The sequence below is a fragment of the Mustela putorius genome, unplaced genomic scaffold (genome assembly GCF_011764305.1).
Source record: "Mustela putorius furo isolate JIRA1106 unplaced genomic scaffold, ASM1176430v1.1 tig00000224_pilon_pilon_pilon, whole genome shotgun sequence".
NCBI lineage: Eukaryota > Metazoa > Chordata > Mammalia > Carnivora > Mustelidae > Mustela > Mustela putorius.
In genome coordinates this window covers 19,114,283-19,130,471 of record NW_025421321.1, presented here as the reverse complement: position 1 = coordinate 19,130,471, position 16,189 = coordinate 19,114,283, and the positions used below count along the sequence as shown (strand labels likewise).

Below are 16,189 nucleotides of genomic sequence, written 5' to 3'. Positions count from 1 at the left end.
TTCCAGACTACAGGGAAGGAAAACAATCAACTCCCATTTAGTCTGAGGTTATTAAAAACAAAAAATATTTGGGGCGCCTGGGTGGCTCAGTGGGTTAAAGCCTCTGCCTTCGGCTCAGGTCATGAACCCAGGATCCTGGGATGTCAGGGAGCCTGCTTCCTCCTCTCTGCCTGCCTCTCTGCCTACTTGTGATCTCTGTCTGTCAAATAAATAAATAAAATCTTTAAAAAATTTTTTTGATTTAGTGAATATTAAAAATATTTTAATGCACTTGAATCCCCTAATGTGCCTAATTAAGAAGGGGTATTTTAGCATGTTAGAGGGAAATCCTCTGTGGAAAGTAAAGGGAGGAGGGAAAAGAAGAGGCAGACCCAGTTGGAAAATATCTCCTATGTTGGGGGAGGGGGGAAAATAGAGCAAAGTCGTCTCCATGTGTATTTTATTTCATATTACATCCCAATATGTAGATGTCATTGAGGTTCTAGTGAGACCTTCAATTTCTGGTGACAGTTTCTTAGTTCTTCCTTATCCTGTATACCCATAACTAAACTCTGCTCTGAATCAAACAGTCCCAGCATTTAGCAAATAAGTATCAGGCAAAATGGTAGACAAATTAGTACCCCTCTATGATAGTTTGAAATCTTATGCTAGACCTGGTTGAATTCTACATGCTCGTTCATTCCCCAAAGTCCCTCCTACTGAACACCCCGCCCCCTTCCATCAAGTGTACCTGTATATAAATACCACCCAATGACAAGAAGAATGCACATCTGGAGTAGAATTTGTGGCTCAGAAACTCACTCCAGAGACATGCCCTGAAAACCTCCAGTATGTCACACAGACACATCTTCCCTTCCTTCAAGGAAACATGGAATTTCACATGCACAGAAGAGACCTTAAAAGTCATCTCCAATCCTGATAAAACCGTACCAATCATCTCTGCTGTTTCCTCTTCCATGGCAGTTTTGTCAGTTCAAAGACTTTATCTGGGAGCCATGGGGATCTGGGAAATGCTGTGACCCAGAGAAACAGCTAAAGGCATCCAGAAACTATTGGTACAGCAGACCAAATACATGTATGTGCTCCTTATATGTTGTGAATTAAAAGTGAAACTCCCGGAAACAAATGCCTAACTCACAGACAAGTTGGCCTCGGCTGAAATTCAGGCATGCTGCCTACAGGAAAAGGGTGAGAGACACTGACAAGTGTCACCTCCTTTGTAGTTCTATAGATGCCATTTCTGAACCTCAAGACTTTTCCTCCATTTACCCATCCATCCACTAAACATTTATTGAGTATCTATTACATGCTAATTTACCACTAGATGCCAAAGATTCAATGATAGATGAATGAGATGCCATCAGGAATTCAAAGTCAAGTTGGGGAATCAGACAATGACCACACATCCCCATCAAAAAAAGAGCATGACAAAACAATGTAATTCCTTTAACTGAGCAATCAAATAAGCCTTGTGAGAAGGAGAAGGTAGGAAAAATTTCAATGAGAAACATTTCAATTGTATCCAACAGGGATACAGGGTTTTTAAAATCAAGTGCATCGGGTGGTGGGGTTATGGACATTGGGGAGGGTATGTGCTATGGTGAGTCCTGTGAAGTGTGTACAGACCTGTACCCCTGGGGCTAATAATACATTATATGTTTATAAACAAATTTAAAAATTATTTTTAAAAATCAAATGCATCAATCCCCTTGGTTTAATTTAATTGAACTCCCCTATTGTGCTTTTCACATCCAGTCATGTTTGTGATATGGAGAAATGTCTGGTTGAGTGTTATCACCAACATTTATCATACTAGAAGTTAAAACTGGGAAGCATTTTAGTTGTCAGTCCATTTTAAAACAATAAATCCCTACATGCTACCATAAATAATAATCATTTGCAAAATAACTTGTCTTCTCAAAAAAAATTAGTGTGCAGAGTACCATGATTTTACATATTTGCAAAAATTTTCAGCAATCTGGCTTAATAGAAGACAGATGGAATCTCATGTCTGCTTCTGCATTATAATTGTGCCTGCCATATTACAAATCGAATAACCCCTGGACTCCATTGTAGCCTCAAAGAATAAGAGGGAAAACATTCTATTTTTAGCATTTTTATGAAAATACTTTTGGCCATACACACCACAAGATCACATTCTGAGAACAGCTAATCTGTCACATCCCTAGAGCTCTCCTCTTCTTATAAGCCCTTTACCTGTTGCCTCTAAGAAAACGCCATCACAGATGGAATTGTGCCAATTGCAATGATTTGTCACAATTGCAAAGAAAATTCTTAACTGAAGTTATTGAGACAAAGAATGGTTTCTTAATTATATAAGTTATTTGGATGTAAAAATTCCACATCCTCCCTTCAAAAACCAATTTAAGGATCCTCACAGCTGCGTATTATCTTAGTCAAGTCAGGTAACCTTTGTTAAACCTCCCTGGAGATATTTTAGCTACACTAACTCCACTTTACATAGGTACACTAAAAATCAAGGGAAGCAATACATAATGAAAAATACTGTCAATTATCAATACTAAATAAATGTTCTTATAGATTTTCCACACCAGCTCTTGCTACACATTTAACATCTGAAATAGTGTGGCTTTTTTTTTTTTTAATTTTCTTACTTATGAAAAACTAAACCTAACTAGTACATTCTCTGTTTTACTCCTGCTTCCATCTTTTATCTCTGGTTTATCTTGCTACAATTTTGGCTCATTATCTCTCATTATCTTGTGCTCCAAAAAACTTATCTAACTTATTATCTCAGTAACCAAGGGAAATTTGGCCCTTCTTGTTCCTGAAGCCAATTTTAAGACAAAATTCAAAGACCTCAAAAGGACCTTAATGATCATCTAGTTCAGCAGTTCTCAATCTTTCCTGTATAGGAGACTCACCATTGCTTAGAAAATTAAAGGGAGAAAAAAATAATACCAGAGTCCCGCTCCAGACTAAAATCCAAATCTTTGGTGTAGACACAGGCTTTGGAATTTTTTTAAGATCCATCAGAAGATTCATTAGAATGTAGTCAGACTTGAAAAACTATGATACAGGCCAACTATTCACTTTACAGTTGGGGGGACAGCAATGGCCAAAAGGGGAAGAATGCTTACTAATAGAATCACCAGGACAGAACTAGGATTTGGACACCACCTTCTGGCCAAGCAACATGACCAAGATTCTTCTATTAATTCCCTTAATTCAGACTTCTCAAAACACAAAGTTTATTCTCCTTCCCTTGCATAAAAGTCATCTTTCAAATAATTTTATTTATATTCCATAAACAATTAAATAGATGCACCCATTTTTTTCCTTTAAAAAATCCACTTTATTTGAATTTTAGAAATTATGTAATTCACATAAACAGAGAGAAGAAAAAAAGACACTGGAAAGTAGAAGAAGATTTTGTCTAAGAGTCATAAGAAAAAATTAGGAAAACCAACTTAACCTAGAATGAAGATATCATTATGAACTCTTGTGGAAGATAAAGTTCATTACTTTAAAAGTTTATGGAATGGGCACATAGGTGGCTCAGTGGGTTGAGCCTCTGACCCTTGATTTCAGCTCAGGTCACATGGGGTCTTATGATTGAGCCCCACGTCCAGCTCTATGCTCAGTGCAGAGTCTCTCTCCATCCCCCTGCTTGCTAGCCCTCTCTCTCTTGCTTTTTCTCCTCCTTTTTAAAAAAAAATTTATTTATTATTATTTCTTATAAACATATAATGTATTTTTATCCCCAGGGGTACAGGTCTGTGAATCGCCAGGTTTACACACGATGCACCCATTTTTTAAAGATTTTATTTGCTTGAGAGCATGGGTTGGGGAAGGGGCAGAGGGAGAGGGAGAGGGACGAGCAGATTTCTCACTGAACACAGAGCCTGACATGGGGCTTGATCCCAGGATCCCGAGATCATGACCTGAGCCAAAATAAGATGCTTAAATGACCAAACCAACCAGGTGCCCTGAAGTGCACCATTTTAAGTTTGGCAAATTAGATAAGCATGTACACTCATGTTACTACTTCCCCAATCTTGATACAGAACATTTCCATCATCCCAGAAAGTTTCCCCTCATCTCCTCCCCATCAGCAATCTTCATCTCAGACCCCAGATGACAATCACTCTGACTTCTGTCACTACTGATTAATTTTTCCTGTTTTAGAACCTCATATAAGCTAAATTACATAGTATGTGTTCTTTGACTCAACATGATTTTTTAAAAATTCAATCATGCTGTATCCACAGTTTGTTCCATTTCATTGGTGAGTAGAATTTCACCAATATACGGATATTCCAGCTTATCCATTGGGTTGTCTCCAGTTTGAAACTAATACAAGTAAAGCTGCAATACATGTTTGCTATAAGTTCTTGGGAGGGCATATATTTTTATTTATCTTGAGCTAATATATACAGGAGTGGAAATACTGGGCCCAGGGTGGCCCGGGAGATAGGATATGTAGAAGAAAGAGCTCCAGGCCTGCAATCAGCCAGAGGTGGTTCTGCACACAAGTGGGGCTGTTTATTAACATGGAGATCAAAATCTTCACAGGCATGTCAAAAAGATTGCAGAAAGTGTATATGGAGTAGCTGGTAAATACAGATGTGTAATAAATGATAACAGAAATGACTAGAGATGGCACTAGTTTGGGCTGAAACAAGATTCCTGAATTTCTCTGTGATACACTCTTCCACTGCTGCATACTGTTCACCTTCCCTCAACCCTCAGACTGTCAAAGGCTCCACCTCCCCCTACACAACCCCAACACCCTCTCTTGTATTTGAAGATGAGGCTATAAAATATGAACTACCTTCCGAAATAATTTAGAAATGTTCTTTGGCTTTCTGTTCACAAAGAATGAACAAAGAAAGAATTGAGAATGATAAAATTATCACTCTAATAATTTGTAGTTCTCTTTGACAAAAGGATGGAGGGGAGGGAGGGAAGATATCCAGATAAGGGAACTCGCAACACATACATTCACTAAAGGAGAAAAGTTTGCCCTTTAGGCAATATGAGGTGAGATATTACCATGAGTGGTGAACCAAACCTACTGATAGCTGTAAGTGAACCTGGAAATCATTTTTGAAAGATATGGCCCCATTCGGATTTAAGCTCTGTCCTCGAGTACTTCCTCCATGACCTATCCTTCCCTGTGCAACCCTTTTACTTAACTCCTTTAAGTGTTCAAATTAACATCTTCTTTTTCTAGGTCTACCACCTCTTTCCTACTCCTCCTCATTCCTGTACCTCCCAGAACTCCTTCCACTTGTAAGACAGAAGAGCAAAATAAATGACCAATGGCCAACATGTTCTATCTCACAGACACACACACACCACCCTTATCTATATTCAACTGTAAAAATTGTGAATACTTAAGTTTACCAAGTGAATCACGAAAAATGCTATCATAGAACAAGAAGGCTCTTTTTTCTCACAAAATGTCTCCTTCCTCATAGGGGCTTATGAGAAGTCACCCACCACCACTGAGTTGACGAGCTCCAGATATCACCAGCCCCCCTCAGTGAGCTGGCTGCTGCTTATAATCACACCTTCTCTGTAAAACTTCCTCCCTGCTCTGCCCTCCAGGCTTTCCCCTCATCAAGAGCCTTTCTAGAGCTCTTCAGCTAAATCCCAGGCCAACAGACAGTGCTTCTGCCTCAGCCAATTTGAATGCATGCTGCCTGTGAGATTTCCTAAGACACTCTCAGCTGCTGCATTAATACTGCATGAGCCTTCCTCTGGAGGCCTAATAATAGCACGTTTCATCTGTGAGCCACTTTATAAACATTAAGTGATTAAGCCACCCTCTATCTTCTCAAGCTCTGGGCTTTGGCATAGTGGACTTCACTCTCCACCATCCTCAAGTTACTCCAGCTGGGAAAAAGAAAAAAGAAAAAAACAACAACAACAACAACAACAACAAAAATAAAAATAAAAAAAACCCCACAAAACCTGAAAGATCTTTCCTGGATATTTTACATCAAGACATGAAGACCAAAGGCCGTGCAGTAACAACCCCTACTTGGGTAATAGTATGGGGGGAGAGGGGAATGTTACTTAAATCCATGTTCCTTTGAAAAGAGATTAAATTGAGGTTCTCATCTCCCAAAGCTTGATTAGTAGAGAGAAGAACTTGACTCCATGGTCTAGAGCATGGTCATTGAACTAGAGCACATGGCACCAAATCCAGACTGCCATCTATTTTTATAAATAAAGTTTTATTCGAAGACAGTCATGCTCATTCATTTGCTTGCTATCTATGGCTACTTTTGCACTGCATTATCAATTGAGCAGTTGTGATGGAAACCAAATGACCCACAAAGCCAAAAAATCCTTACGATCTAGGCTTGTAAAAAAATTTTGCTGAGCCCTGCAGAGTCTAAGGAACTTCAAGCTTATTCTTATCCTGTATATTCCCTAAGTATCTTTTTTTTTTTTAGATTTTATTTATTTATTTGACAGAGATCACAAGTAGGCAGAGAAGCAGGCAGAGAGAGAGAGAAAGACAGAGGGAAGCAGTCTCCCTGCTGAGCAGAGAGTGACTCAGGGCTCAAACCCAGGACCCGGGATCATGAGTTCAGCTGAAGGCAGAGGCTTTATTTAACCCACTGAGCCACCCAGGCGCCCTGCTAAATATCTTTAATCAATTCTCTTTCCCTTTCTGGGCTTCAGTTTGTACATCTATAGACTGAATAACCTCTAAACTAACCGAGCCATCACCTTAGGCTTATTCTCTCATTGTTCTCTAAGTATTAGCATCTCATATGTTAGCTTTGACTCATTATTACAGCTGACTTGAGGGCAGGAATAGAGTTGTGTGTCTCTATGCTGAGCCCTAAATCCATCTGTGAAGTGTAACTGTACTGACTTGAATCATATAGTTTGTTTTTTGTTTGTTTGTTTACAGAGAGATCTCACAGAATGAAGTCTTGGAAGTGATAGAGGCAAATGTGTTCTCCAACCTGCCCAAATTACATGAAATGTAAGCAAGATCCTGTGGGGTTTGTTCATGGTCTTTGGCAATAGCCCTAAATTTTGTATATATCCCTGGAAGGCCCTATCTCTGCTCAATCCTCTGATCTCTGAAATTCATTTTAAGAGGTGCCTGGGTGGCTCCATCAGTTGAGCATCTGCCTTTGGTTCAGGACATGATCTTAGGATCTTGGGATGGAGGCCCGCATTGGGCTTCCTGCTCAGCAGGGAATCTAATTCTCCTTTGCCCTATGCCCCTCTCCCTGCTCATGCATTCACATGCTCTCTCACTCTATCTCTGTCTCAAATGAATAAATAAGGAAAAAAAAAGGGGCACCTGGGTGGCTCAGTGGTTTAAAGCCTCTGCCTTCAGGTCAGGTCATGATCCCAGGGTTCTGGGATTGAGCCCTGCGTCGGGCTCTCTGCTCTGTGGGGAGTCTGTTTCCTCCTCTCTCTCTGCCTGCCTCTCTGCCTCCCTGTGATCTCTGTCAAATAAATAAATAAAATATAAAAAAAAAAAAAGAAATTCATTTTAAGATGTCAAAGTCAGCCCGAAGGCACTGTCATAGGTCTCTCTGCCTGGTGACTCAGGTACTAACCTAGAGACTAGTCTTGTCATGCTCCCTCCCTCCCAGATTGTTTTTCAATAGACCCAAGAACCTTGTTCAGTAATTTAAGATACCTCTATCTCATCTTCTCATTTAAAATTATTCCATAGTAAAAATCCAAAATAAATCCCACATGATGTAGTTAAAGATAGGCAATCCTCACTTGAATACCAGCTGATGCCATAGATCTCCATGAAACCTTGGCCAAGATACAGAATCATTCCAAGACTTGGTTTTCTTATCTGTAAAATGAGAATAACAATGAAAGTACATGGCAAAGGATCACTGTGATGAATAAAGGAGATAAATATAAATCAGATCTAACACATCAACTGCCATAGAGGAAGTATGTCATAACAATCCTTGGTTCCTCATTATAACCCAATTTTCTTTCTCTTTTTGACATTCTCATTTTACACACCTGCCAATATTCATACAGATGCAGTTCTGTTTCATACCAGCCTATAATTACAATAAACCAATTCAGAGAATCATAAAGTATCAAGGCCAGGGACACCTGGGTGGCTCAGTCAGTTAAGCATCTGCCTTCAGCTCAGGTCATGATATTAGGATCCTAGGATCAAGTCCAGCATGGGCTCCCTGCTCCGCAGGGAGCCTGCTTCTCCCTCTGCCTACTCTGCCCCCTGCTTGTGCATGAGTGCTCTCTTTCTCTCTCTGTCTGTTAAATAGATAAATAAACTTAAAAAAAAAAAATCAAGGCCAGAAGAGACTGGAGACTATTTGGTCCCAATTTTTCCAGAGTATATTCTGTTCATCATCAAACACTCAGGATATAATATATTGAGTGTTGTTTAAAAAAGGTAAATGATAGTATGGTCAAATAAGTTTGGGAAACACTGGGCAAATAAAGTTAGATTCACTTACTGTAGGAAAACTCAGAACCTATAATATGCAAATATATACTTAGAATCTCCAAGGAGGATATTTTATTAAGAGTTCTCAGCCAAGATCACTGGAAAGGTTTCTTCTGTGGGGCATGTATTAGTATCTCACAACACTTCCCCGGAAATGGTTAGGAAAGCCACTGAACCACTTTCTTAACATTACAGACGAGGATGAAAGACACAGAGACGTTCCAATACTTATCTAAAGTTACCCAGCCAAATCCACAACAGGATAAGGACTTGAAAATAAATCCCAATTCTGGTATTGTTTTTAAACGTCTTTGTTAAGTTTGCCAAGTAGATGTATATATACACATTCACATTATCCATCCTATTTATTTAGAAATGACACATGGTTTCTCCATACTGGCAGCCCCTTCCCTTTTCCTTCCTTCTACCCACTCTGCCTCCCACCTGCATCGTTCCTCAGGGCCATTAAACCTCTGCAACTGATGCCTTCCCTCATTCTCCCCCTGCCCTCCTGTTCCTTCCTTTCTTCTCTGTTTGGTCTCACCTTTTCCTAGCTGGAAAAAGAGAGTTGACCAGGATCTCAGACACACAGGGCATGTCACAGAAATGAACCAAAGGGCAGCCAGCTCTCTGGGCAGGGTCAAGCAAGCATCCCCTCTGTTGTTCAGCGGGCCGTGGAGCTAATGGAACGGCTCTTTCATCTCTTCCCTGCACGGAGAGGTGCTCACCCCCATGTAGCACTGACTGTACTTAAAATAATTAATTACCTGGTACTTGGATCTGGGTAGCTACAGGTTACTGCGATATAAAAGCTAATGAAACAGGGAGGAAGTAATTAACACAGAGCACCTCTGCAAATATACATTGATCCAGCAAGATGAGGAAAGGGCAGTCTCTCTCTGCTGGCATCCAAATGTGAACATGCTCACCTCCAGACTATTGACCAGGACACAGTCAAAGCCAACAAGGGCAGAAGTCCCCACTTCTCAGGAGCTGTGAGAGTAGCCTCAGTCTACAGCAAACAGGGAATCATCAGCACATTCCCAGCTACTGTCTGCTGCAGGTTCTTGGTTAAAATCCGCGATGTCCACTGCTTTTCACCTGATCTGTGTTTTCCTTTGCCTCTTTACTTTTTCCCTAATCTCCTTTGCCCTTCACCCTCCCTTCCATCTTCTTTTCGCCTTCTTTTGTTGTTTTCCATCTCCTGCTCTCTTGTCTCCAGACCAGACAAAATCTCTTTTCCCATGCTAGTCTCATTCCTGCCCTCTTAGTCGCCGCAGAGGAAACAAGAGGGTTTCTAAAAAACACTTACCAGTTATGGATGCAGTGTGCTGGGTGAAAAGGACGCCCTCAACCAGTGCTTTGTTAGGCTATTACTAACAGGTGCCAAGAGAACATTAGTTCTGAGAGCCAAGTGGGTTAATATTCAGTTTGCACAGTCTCAACTCTTCATTGAAATGACGGATGGAGGGGCACCTGGGTGGTTCAGTGCGTTAAGCCTCTGCCTTCAGCTCCGGTCATGATCTCAGGGTCCTGGGATGGAGCCCCACATCGGGCTCTCTGCTCAGCAGGGGGCCTGCTTCTCCCTCTCTGCCTCGCTGCCTACTCGTGATCTCGGTCTGTCAAATATATAAATAAAATATTTTTAAAAAGAAGAAAAAAAGAAATGACAGATGGATAGAGGGATGGGTAGGTGAATGGATAAACCCTTTGCATAACATGAAAAATACGACAGCAATCCTCAGTGTTGAGTTCATGTACACGTTCTTTACTGTTTTGCAGTAGAATTGAAAAGGCCAACAATCTGCTATACATCGACCCAGATGCCTTCCAGAGCCTTCCCAACCTCCGATATTTGTAAGAACTCTTATACTCTGGTACCCCCTCTATAAACAAATTGTGTATTCCTGTTTTAGCAAAACATCCACCTGCTACTCAGGGGAGCAACTGTTTTTTTTTTTTGTTTTTTGTTTTTTGTTTTAAATAGGTGTGGGTTAACGTAGAAGAGGGGAGACACTTGCTGGTGGGTTATATTTAACTTTAATAAGTGAGTTCTACTATTATAACTGCATTTTTGTTTTCACTTACTAAAACAGACATCATAAGGCATGTCACTTGCATAAATGGAATTGTCACATGGACTTCTTGCAGAAATCAGTCATAATTTAGTGTTAATAAGATGCAGCCAGAATTTGTGCTAGCATTTAGCTTGTGACCTTGACCTCAAAGACATCTCATTTGTTCTGCATATACACATTTTTTCTTTGATACATTATGGTGCTTTATTTTATAAGTTCTAGTTAATAATAGACATGGTATTTTATCAGCGGAGAGATTCCAAGTGTTTGAGCTCCATCCTTTGAGCCTGCCACACTAACAAAAACACGGTTTCTTCCATTCAAATGGCTTCCAAAACAGCTGAGTGCTTGAAAGACCCCAGAGTGCTAGGATAGAAACCCATAAAACACCACGTAAGAATTTGGGCTAGAAGTCACACTAAGCCCATTTACTAGCTACTTATCACAGGCTAGAACTTAATCTCTCACAGCTTTTTCCCTGTCACAAGAATGGAAATAATAATGATAGATGCATATCAGTTACCTATTAACATAGTAATGTATAACCACCACCACCCCCAAAAAAGAGTTTTAAAGCAACATCTCTTTATTATCTCTCATCTATGAGTTGATCCATGGAGTGGGTCTGCTGACCTGGACTGTTTGCCTGACCTCAGCTAAGCTCACTTAAAAGTAGCTACATTGGGGCACCTAGGTGGCTCAGTGGGTTAAAGCCTCTGCCTTCAGCTCCTGGGGTCCAGGGATCGAGCCCCGCATCGGGCTCTCTGCTCAGCGGGGAGCCTGCTTCTCCCTCTCTCTCTCTGCCTGCCTGTGATCTCTGTCGAATCAATAAATAAAATCTTTAAAAAAAAAAAAAAAAGTAACTGCATGTAGGTGGCAGGTCAGCTGGGGACTGGCTGCTGTGGACTATCCCAGGTGAGAGGACAGGTCTCCACCAAGTTGTGCTCATTTCCAGCAGGCTAACATAGGCTTGCTCTGATGGCAGTCCTGGGGGTTCCAACACAGACAGCTCAAACTTGCAAGCCTCTTGAGACCCACACCCTGAATTAGCACACTGTCTCCTCTGGAATATTTTATTAGCCAAAGGAACTCATGGGGCCAGCCTTGATTCAAGAGGTAAAGAAGCACATTCCCTTTTTTTTTAATGGAACAAGCTGCAAAGTCACAAAATAAGGTGTGTGGATACAAAGAAGCACAGGGCATTGAGGCCAACTTTGCAACCAGTTTAAAGTATGTAAGAAGTTCTACCCACTGCCTGTCACATGGTAAATGCTCATATTAGTACTAGTTGCTAGTGATACTCTGACCCTAAATTTTGATCCATGAGAACTGGAGTTAGTAGATCCAATGAGCAACACTTGGCTGTCGTATACCTCAGCTCTGATGGACTAAGGGAATGAAAGATTGATTTAACGGAATAGAAACTATAGGACATGGAATTTCCTCTCCCTGACAGCTGCTGAGAAGGGATCTGAGAAAGAGTCAAGGTTGCTCACTCCTGAGTTAAAGTCAGAGGCAGGACCGGCTTCACTGGCATGCTGTCCATGCAGTCATGCAGGGCTCCATCCCCAAAGCACCCCACACCCAGAGGGCCTCCCATTAGGTGTGATTCCTTGCTGATGCTGTTGTGAAATGCTTAAACTTTTTTTTTTTTTTGATTTAAAAACAAAGGGTCCTGTGTTTTCTTTTTGCACTGTGCCCCACAAATGCAGCCTCTCAGGCTCTGAAGTCAGGGTGACAACCTCTTCTCGTTTCAGACCTGGGAGTCTTGGCTCCCTAAATGCAATTTGCTATACTGTCTGCAGAAACTAACCTGGATTAGGCATATAACAGTTGAGGAAATATAGGTTAACAGAGAAGGCGTGGGCCTAGAATTTTAAAAACTGACTTCTGACTTCATCCTCACCCCACCATGTACTCTTGGGCCAACTGGACTTCTGAGTGCACTTGTATAGGACCCTCAAGTGAAATTTATATGTGAAAATACTATACAAACCAGGAAGTGTTCAAAAACACTAATAAATGTACTGAGTATTTTGTAGGATGATTATTTCTGACCAACTCAAGTCTAACAGTCCACTCTAAGGAAAAGTTCACTAAGGGCTGAACAAGAGTTATGGTGGCCACTGAGAACTTCAGCTTTTGCTTACACCAGTTGTCATGAGTTCAAAAAGAAGAGGCTTGAGAAATGCCTTTACATTTCATGGAACAAGATAGAAAAGAAAAAAAAAACTATATATGATGGCAGAAGGACCCGATTTCGGTGGGATACTGATATTTATTAGGTAGACAGCAAAGTACTTTCTGGAAGCTTCAGTTTCCTTATCTGTAAATAGGGTGGGTTGTGAAAAATAATTAATATTATACCTGTGAAAAACATCTTGCAAGTTGTTTCTCAGTATACAAACTATAACTATACAAACAGCAGTGCCTGAGTGGCACAGCTGGTTAAGCAACTGACTCTTGATTTTGGCTCAAGTCATGATTTCAGGATTGTGAGTTCAAGTCCTGCATTGGACTCTGCACTGGGCATTGGAGCCTGTTTAAGATTCTCTCTCTCCCTCTGCCTGTCTCCCTTTCCACTCACATGCACATGCTTTCTCTCAAAAAGAAAAAAAAATTACACAAACATAAAATTATTAGTGCCTGTTACCCAGTTGGCTTATTTCATTTCTTCTTTTTCTTCTTTCCCTCCCAAATGCCATCTTCCCTTCTTTCTCTCCCTTTCCTTTAAGAAAAAGTCTGAGCGGAATATGGCGGCCACAGAGCCTTCAACAACAGAATAAAATCACATTAGGACATGCAAAGGAATCCACAGGAGAACTGCCACACACATGCATGTAATGAAGAGCATTCCTGTAGAGGATAGGTCCAAGAAGAAAACCACCCCTTCACATGTCTATTCCATAATGCTTGATAATAACAGCATGAATAGTAGCCAGAATGGTGGGCTGGAAGCAGGGGAATAAGGGATGAGGAATCAAAACAGAGTTTGAAATCAAGAGATCCAGAATTAGACTCAATATTGGCCTATACTTTATGGTCAACACCATTCGCTCTTATAAATAAGGACCCTCAGCCCTTCCTCTAGGGGGTGAGAGCTAGGGAGGAACTTAGGAGGATGTGGGCATGGAAGGCACAGCCCCAGTAGGAAGGAATGGGAACTTAGACAAAAAAGAGGGGCCAGGCTATTCCTGTGATTCTGGAAGAAGCTAAAATCTATGCCATCAGTCATCAAATCCAGCACCCCCCACCCCATGTCCTTTCCTCACTTTGAGATGTTGAGTGGTCCCCACTCCCACCTGGCTCCCCCATCAAGTCCAGACAAAGCTGTAGGTGACTGATTCCAGCCACATCATTTATAAGAGCAGGTTATTGTTCTCAGACCATTTGAGAAAAGAACTTGTCAGCAGTTTGGACAACAACAAGTCGTTGTCAAAGTAGCCTCCTTGATTACTCTGAGAAAAATATTTACGTAATTCTACAGTGAGTAAAATTCTTTCACATCCACTGCCATGCATCAAGAAAGTAAGAAGTTAAGAAGAAGAGTGGTCCATCTTAAATCTTTTGACTTTATTGCTAAAGGTGAGCTATTACCAGCTGCGCATAGTTCCTTCAGATGTGGTACATGATGACCCTGGGAATCCCAGAAACTCTGCACTCCAAAAGCACTTCTACCAGTAATACTTCTATTTGGGGCTCAGCCTGTGGCCCTTTGAAAAATTTTCAATACTGATAAGGGATCTAAATTAGGTGGACCTCGAATCTGAAAGAGTCCATAATGGAAACAAAGCCCAGTTGAGCCTCCTTCTCCTTCCATGCTTATTTGTGTCTGAGCAGCAGTCACAACGGCCTCACAATCCAGTAGCCAGGTAGAGGTAGTTGGCAACGATTTCAGATATTCTTTGGGATGATGAACTACTTGCTTCATGGCGAAGAAGAAACACAAAATGGATGAAAGAATCCAGAAGGGACCAGTAGGATTGAATACTTGTTTATTTCCTGAAGCCAGGATAAATGTTTATCATCACAGCCACCAAAGCAGGAAATTACAAGGGGTTAGAGGTAAGTTTCCATTTGACTGGAACATCCTAATTCTCTCACACACACACACACACACACACACTTGGAAATGTTGTTTTGGAAATTTTCAGCATTGATTCCATTTCATGATGATCACTTGATGGCACAGAATTCAAGACAACTGGAAATCAACGTTCTTCATCACTGCCTTCATACTTCACTGAGGAACTTAAAGTGGTTAGGGAAAAAAAAAAAACCTCATGAATAAAGAAAGGTACTTTGACTAGAAGTCAAAGATGAATCACAGGATTCATCTGGGTGCATTTTTAAAGTCAATATTGTATTTGCAGACAATATTTCTTTCTTTAATGCTCTGGCTTCCTGGAGCTGACCTTTTGTATATGAAAGATTATCTATTGATCTGTAAATAAGGTTTACACAATATTTTCTTGCCTTTGCATCCTGTCAATGTAATTCCCAGGCAGCTGGGTGTTGCTCTTTACTTCTCAATAAACCCTAATTCCATCTTAGCAAACCCTCCCCACAGCTGGGGAGGGCCGCTCCCCAACTGACAACCATCTTCTCCTCACATGCAGGCTTGTTAGACCCTCCTTAGGATCCCTGTTAGCAGTAGCCACACCATCTGCTTTCTCCAGCCAGGACTAATTCCAAGAGAGTCTTCGCTGGGACTCACCCAAGCAATTCTGGCTGTTTCCTCCCCATCCCTCCCCTAAGTCCCTCACTCTCTGGTCTGTATTCCTCTTTCATTTCCTTTAATAGGAGTAATGAAAGTAGCTTCTCAGATTATAAAAGCTGAACCAAATGTTGGACATCTCAAAGGACAGATGCTAGGGACTCAGGAAGCCACACAGAGTAGAGCCACCTGTCTGAGCTCAGGTGTTGGCTCCCACTCTTCTTGGTTGTGTGACCTTTGGTAATAGCTTTACTTCTCTAAGTCTCAGTTTTCCTTTCTATAAACCAGGAATAACATTACCTGCACCTCTGTTTTGTATGAAAGAAGTTACTGAAAACAATGACTAACGCTTAGAAAATTCTCAGTAAGTGTTAACAATTCTTATTAAACTCTTGACCCTGTCACTTACTAGCTAGGAAAGCTCACAGAGGAGACTTCATCTCTCTGTACCACAGTTCTCCCCTATGCTTAATAAAAACAAAGTGATACCTACCTTTTCAGATAGTTGCAAGGATTAATTTGCTGAGGATGGTGACAGTAGTGGTGATGGTGAATATTTTCCCACTCCGGTATCCCTAAAGTTTTTGGAAGCATGTTTAACATTTCTTTTGGAGAGAATCCACTGACCAGCATTCAAATGTGGAAATACATCACTTATGCTTCTCAAAGGAATAAGGCATCCTTCTTACTGAACTCCTCACATATCCAGAAAGGCCCTTCCAAACAAGCAAAACTGCATTATCCTTCAGAGTTCTAATGGAGAGCTCTTGACCTCTCCTTTTATTGTTTATTTTCAATACTCATTGTCCACAATATCTCTTGCCGTCTCCACAAAAACTAATTCCAGTTCTTCACATCACGGCTGGTTAGATAATGCGTCCCACTTTTATGCTGATTCACAGTTTAACACTTTTCCTCATTCTTTATTGC

At 40.9% G+C, this 16,189-nt stretch overlaps 1 protein-coding gene across 2 annotated transcripts in view; it reads left to right on the top strand.

The window, feature by feature from the left end:
- FSHR (follicle stimulating hormone receptor) overlaps positions 1 to 16,189 on the top strand; it is a 163,023-nt gene that overhangs the window by 106,778 nt on the left and 40,056 nt on the right. Inside the window, exons 3-4 of one of the 2 annotated variants that reach the window (XM_045077815.1) lie at positions 6,917 to 6,991; positions 10,250 to 10,321. In XM_045077815.1, coding sequence (XP_044933750.1) covers positions 6,917 to 6,991; positions 10,250 to 10,321 — 147 coding nt within the window. Of the gene's footprint in view, positions 1 to 6,916; positions 6,992 to 10,246; positions 10,322 to 16,189 lie in introns of both variants that reach the window. The other variant, XM_004752846.3, reaches the window with a different exon arrangement.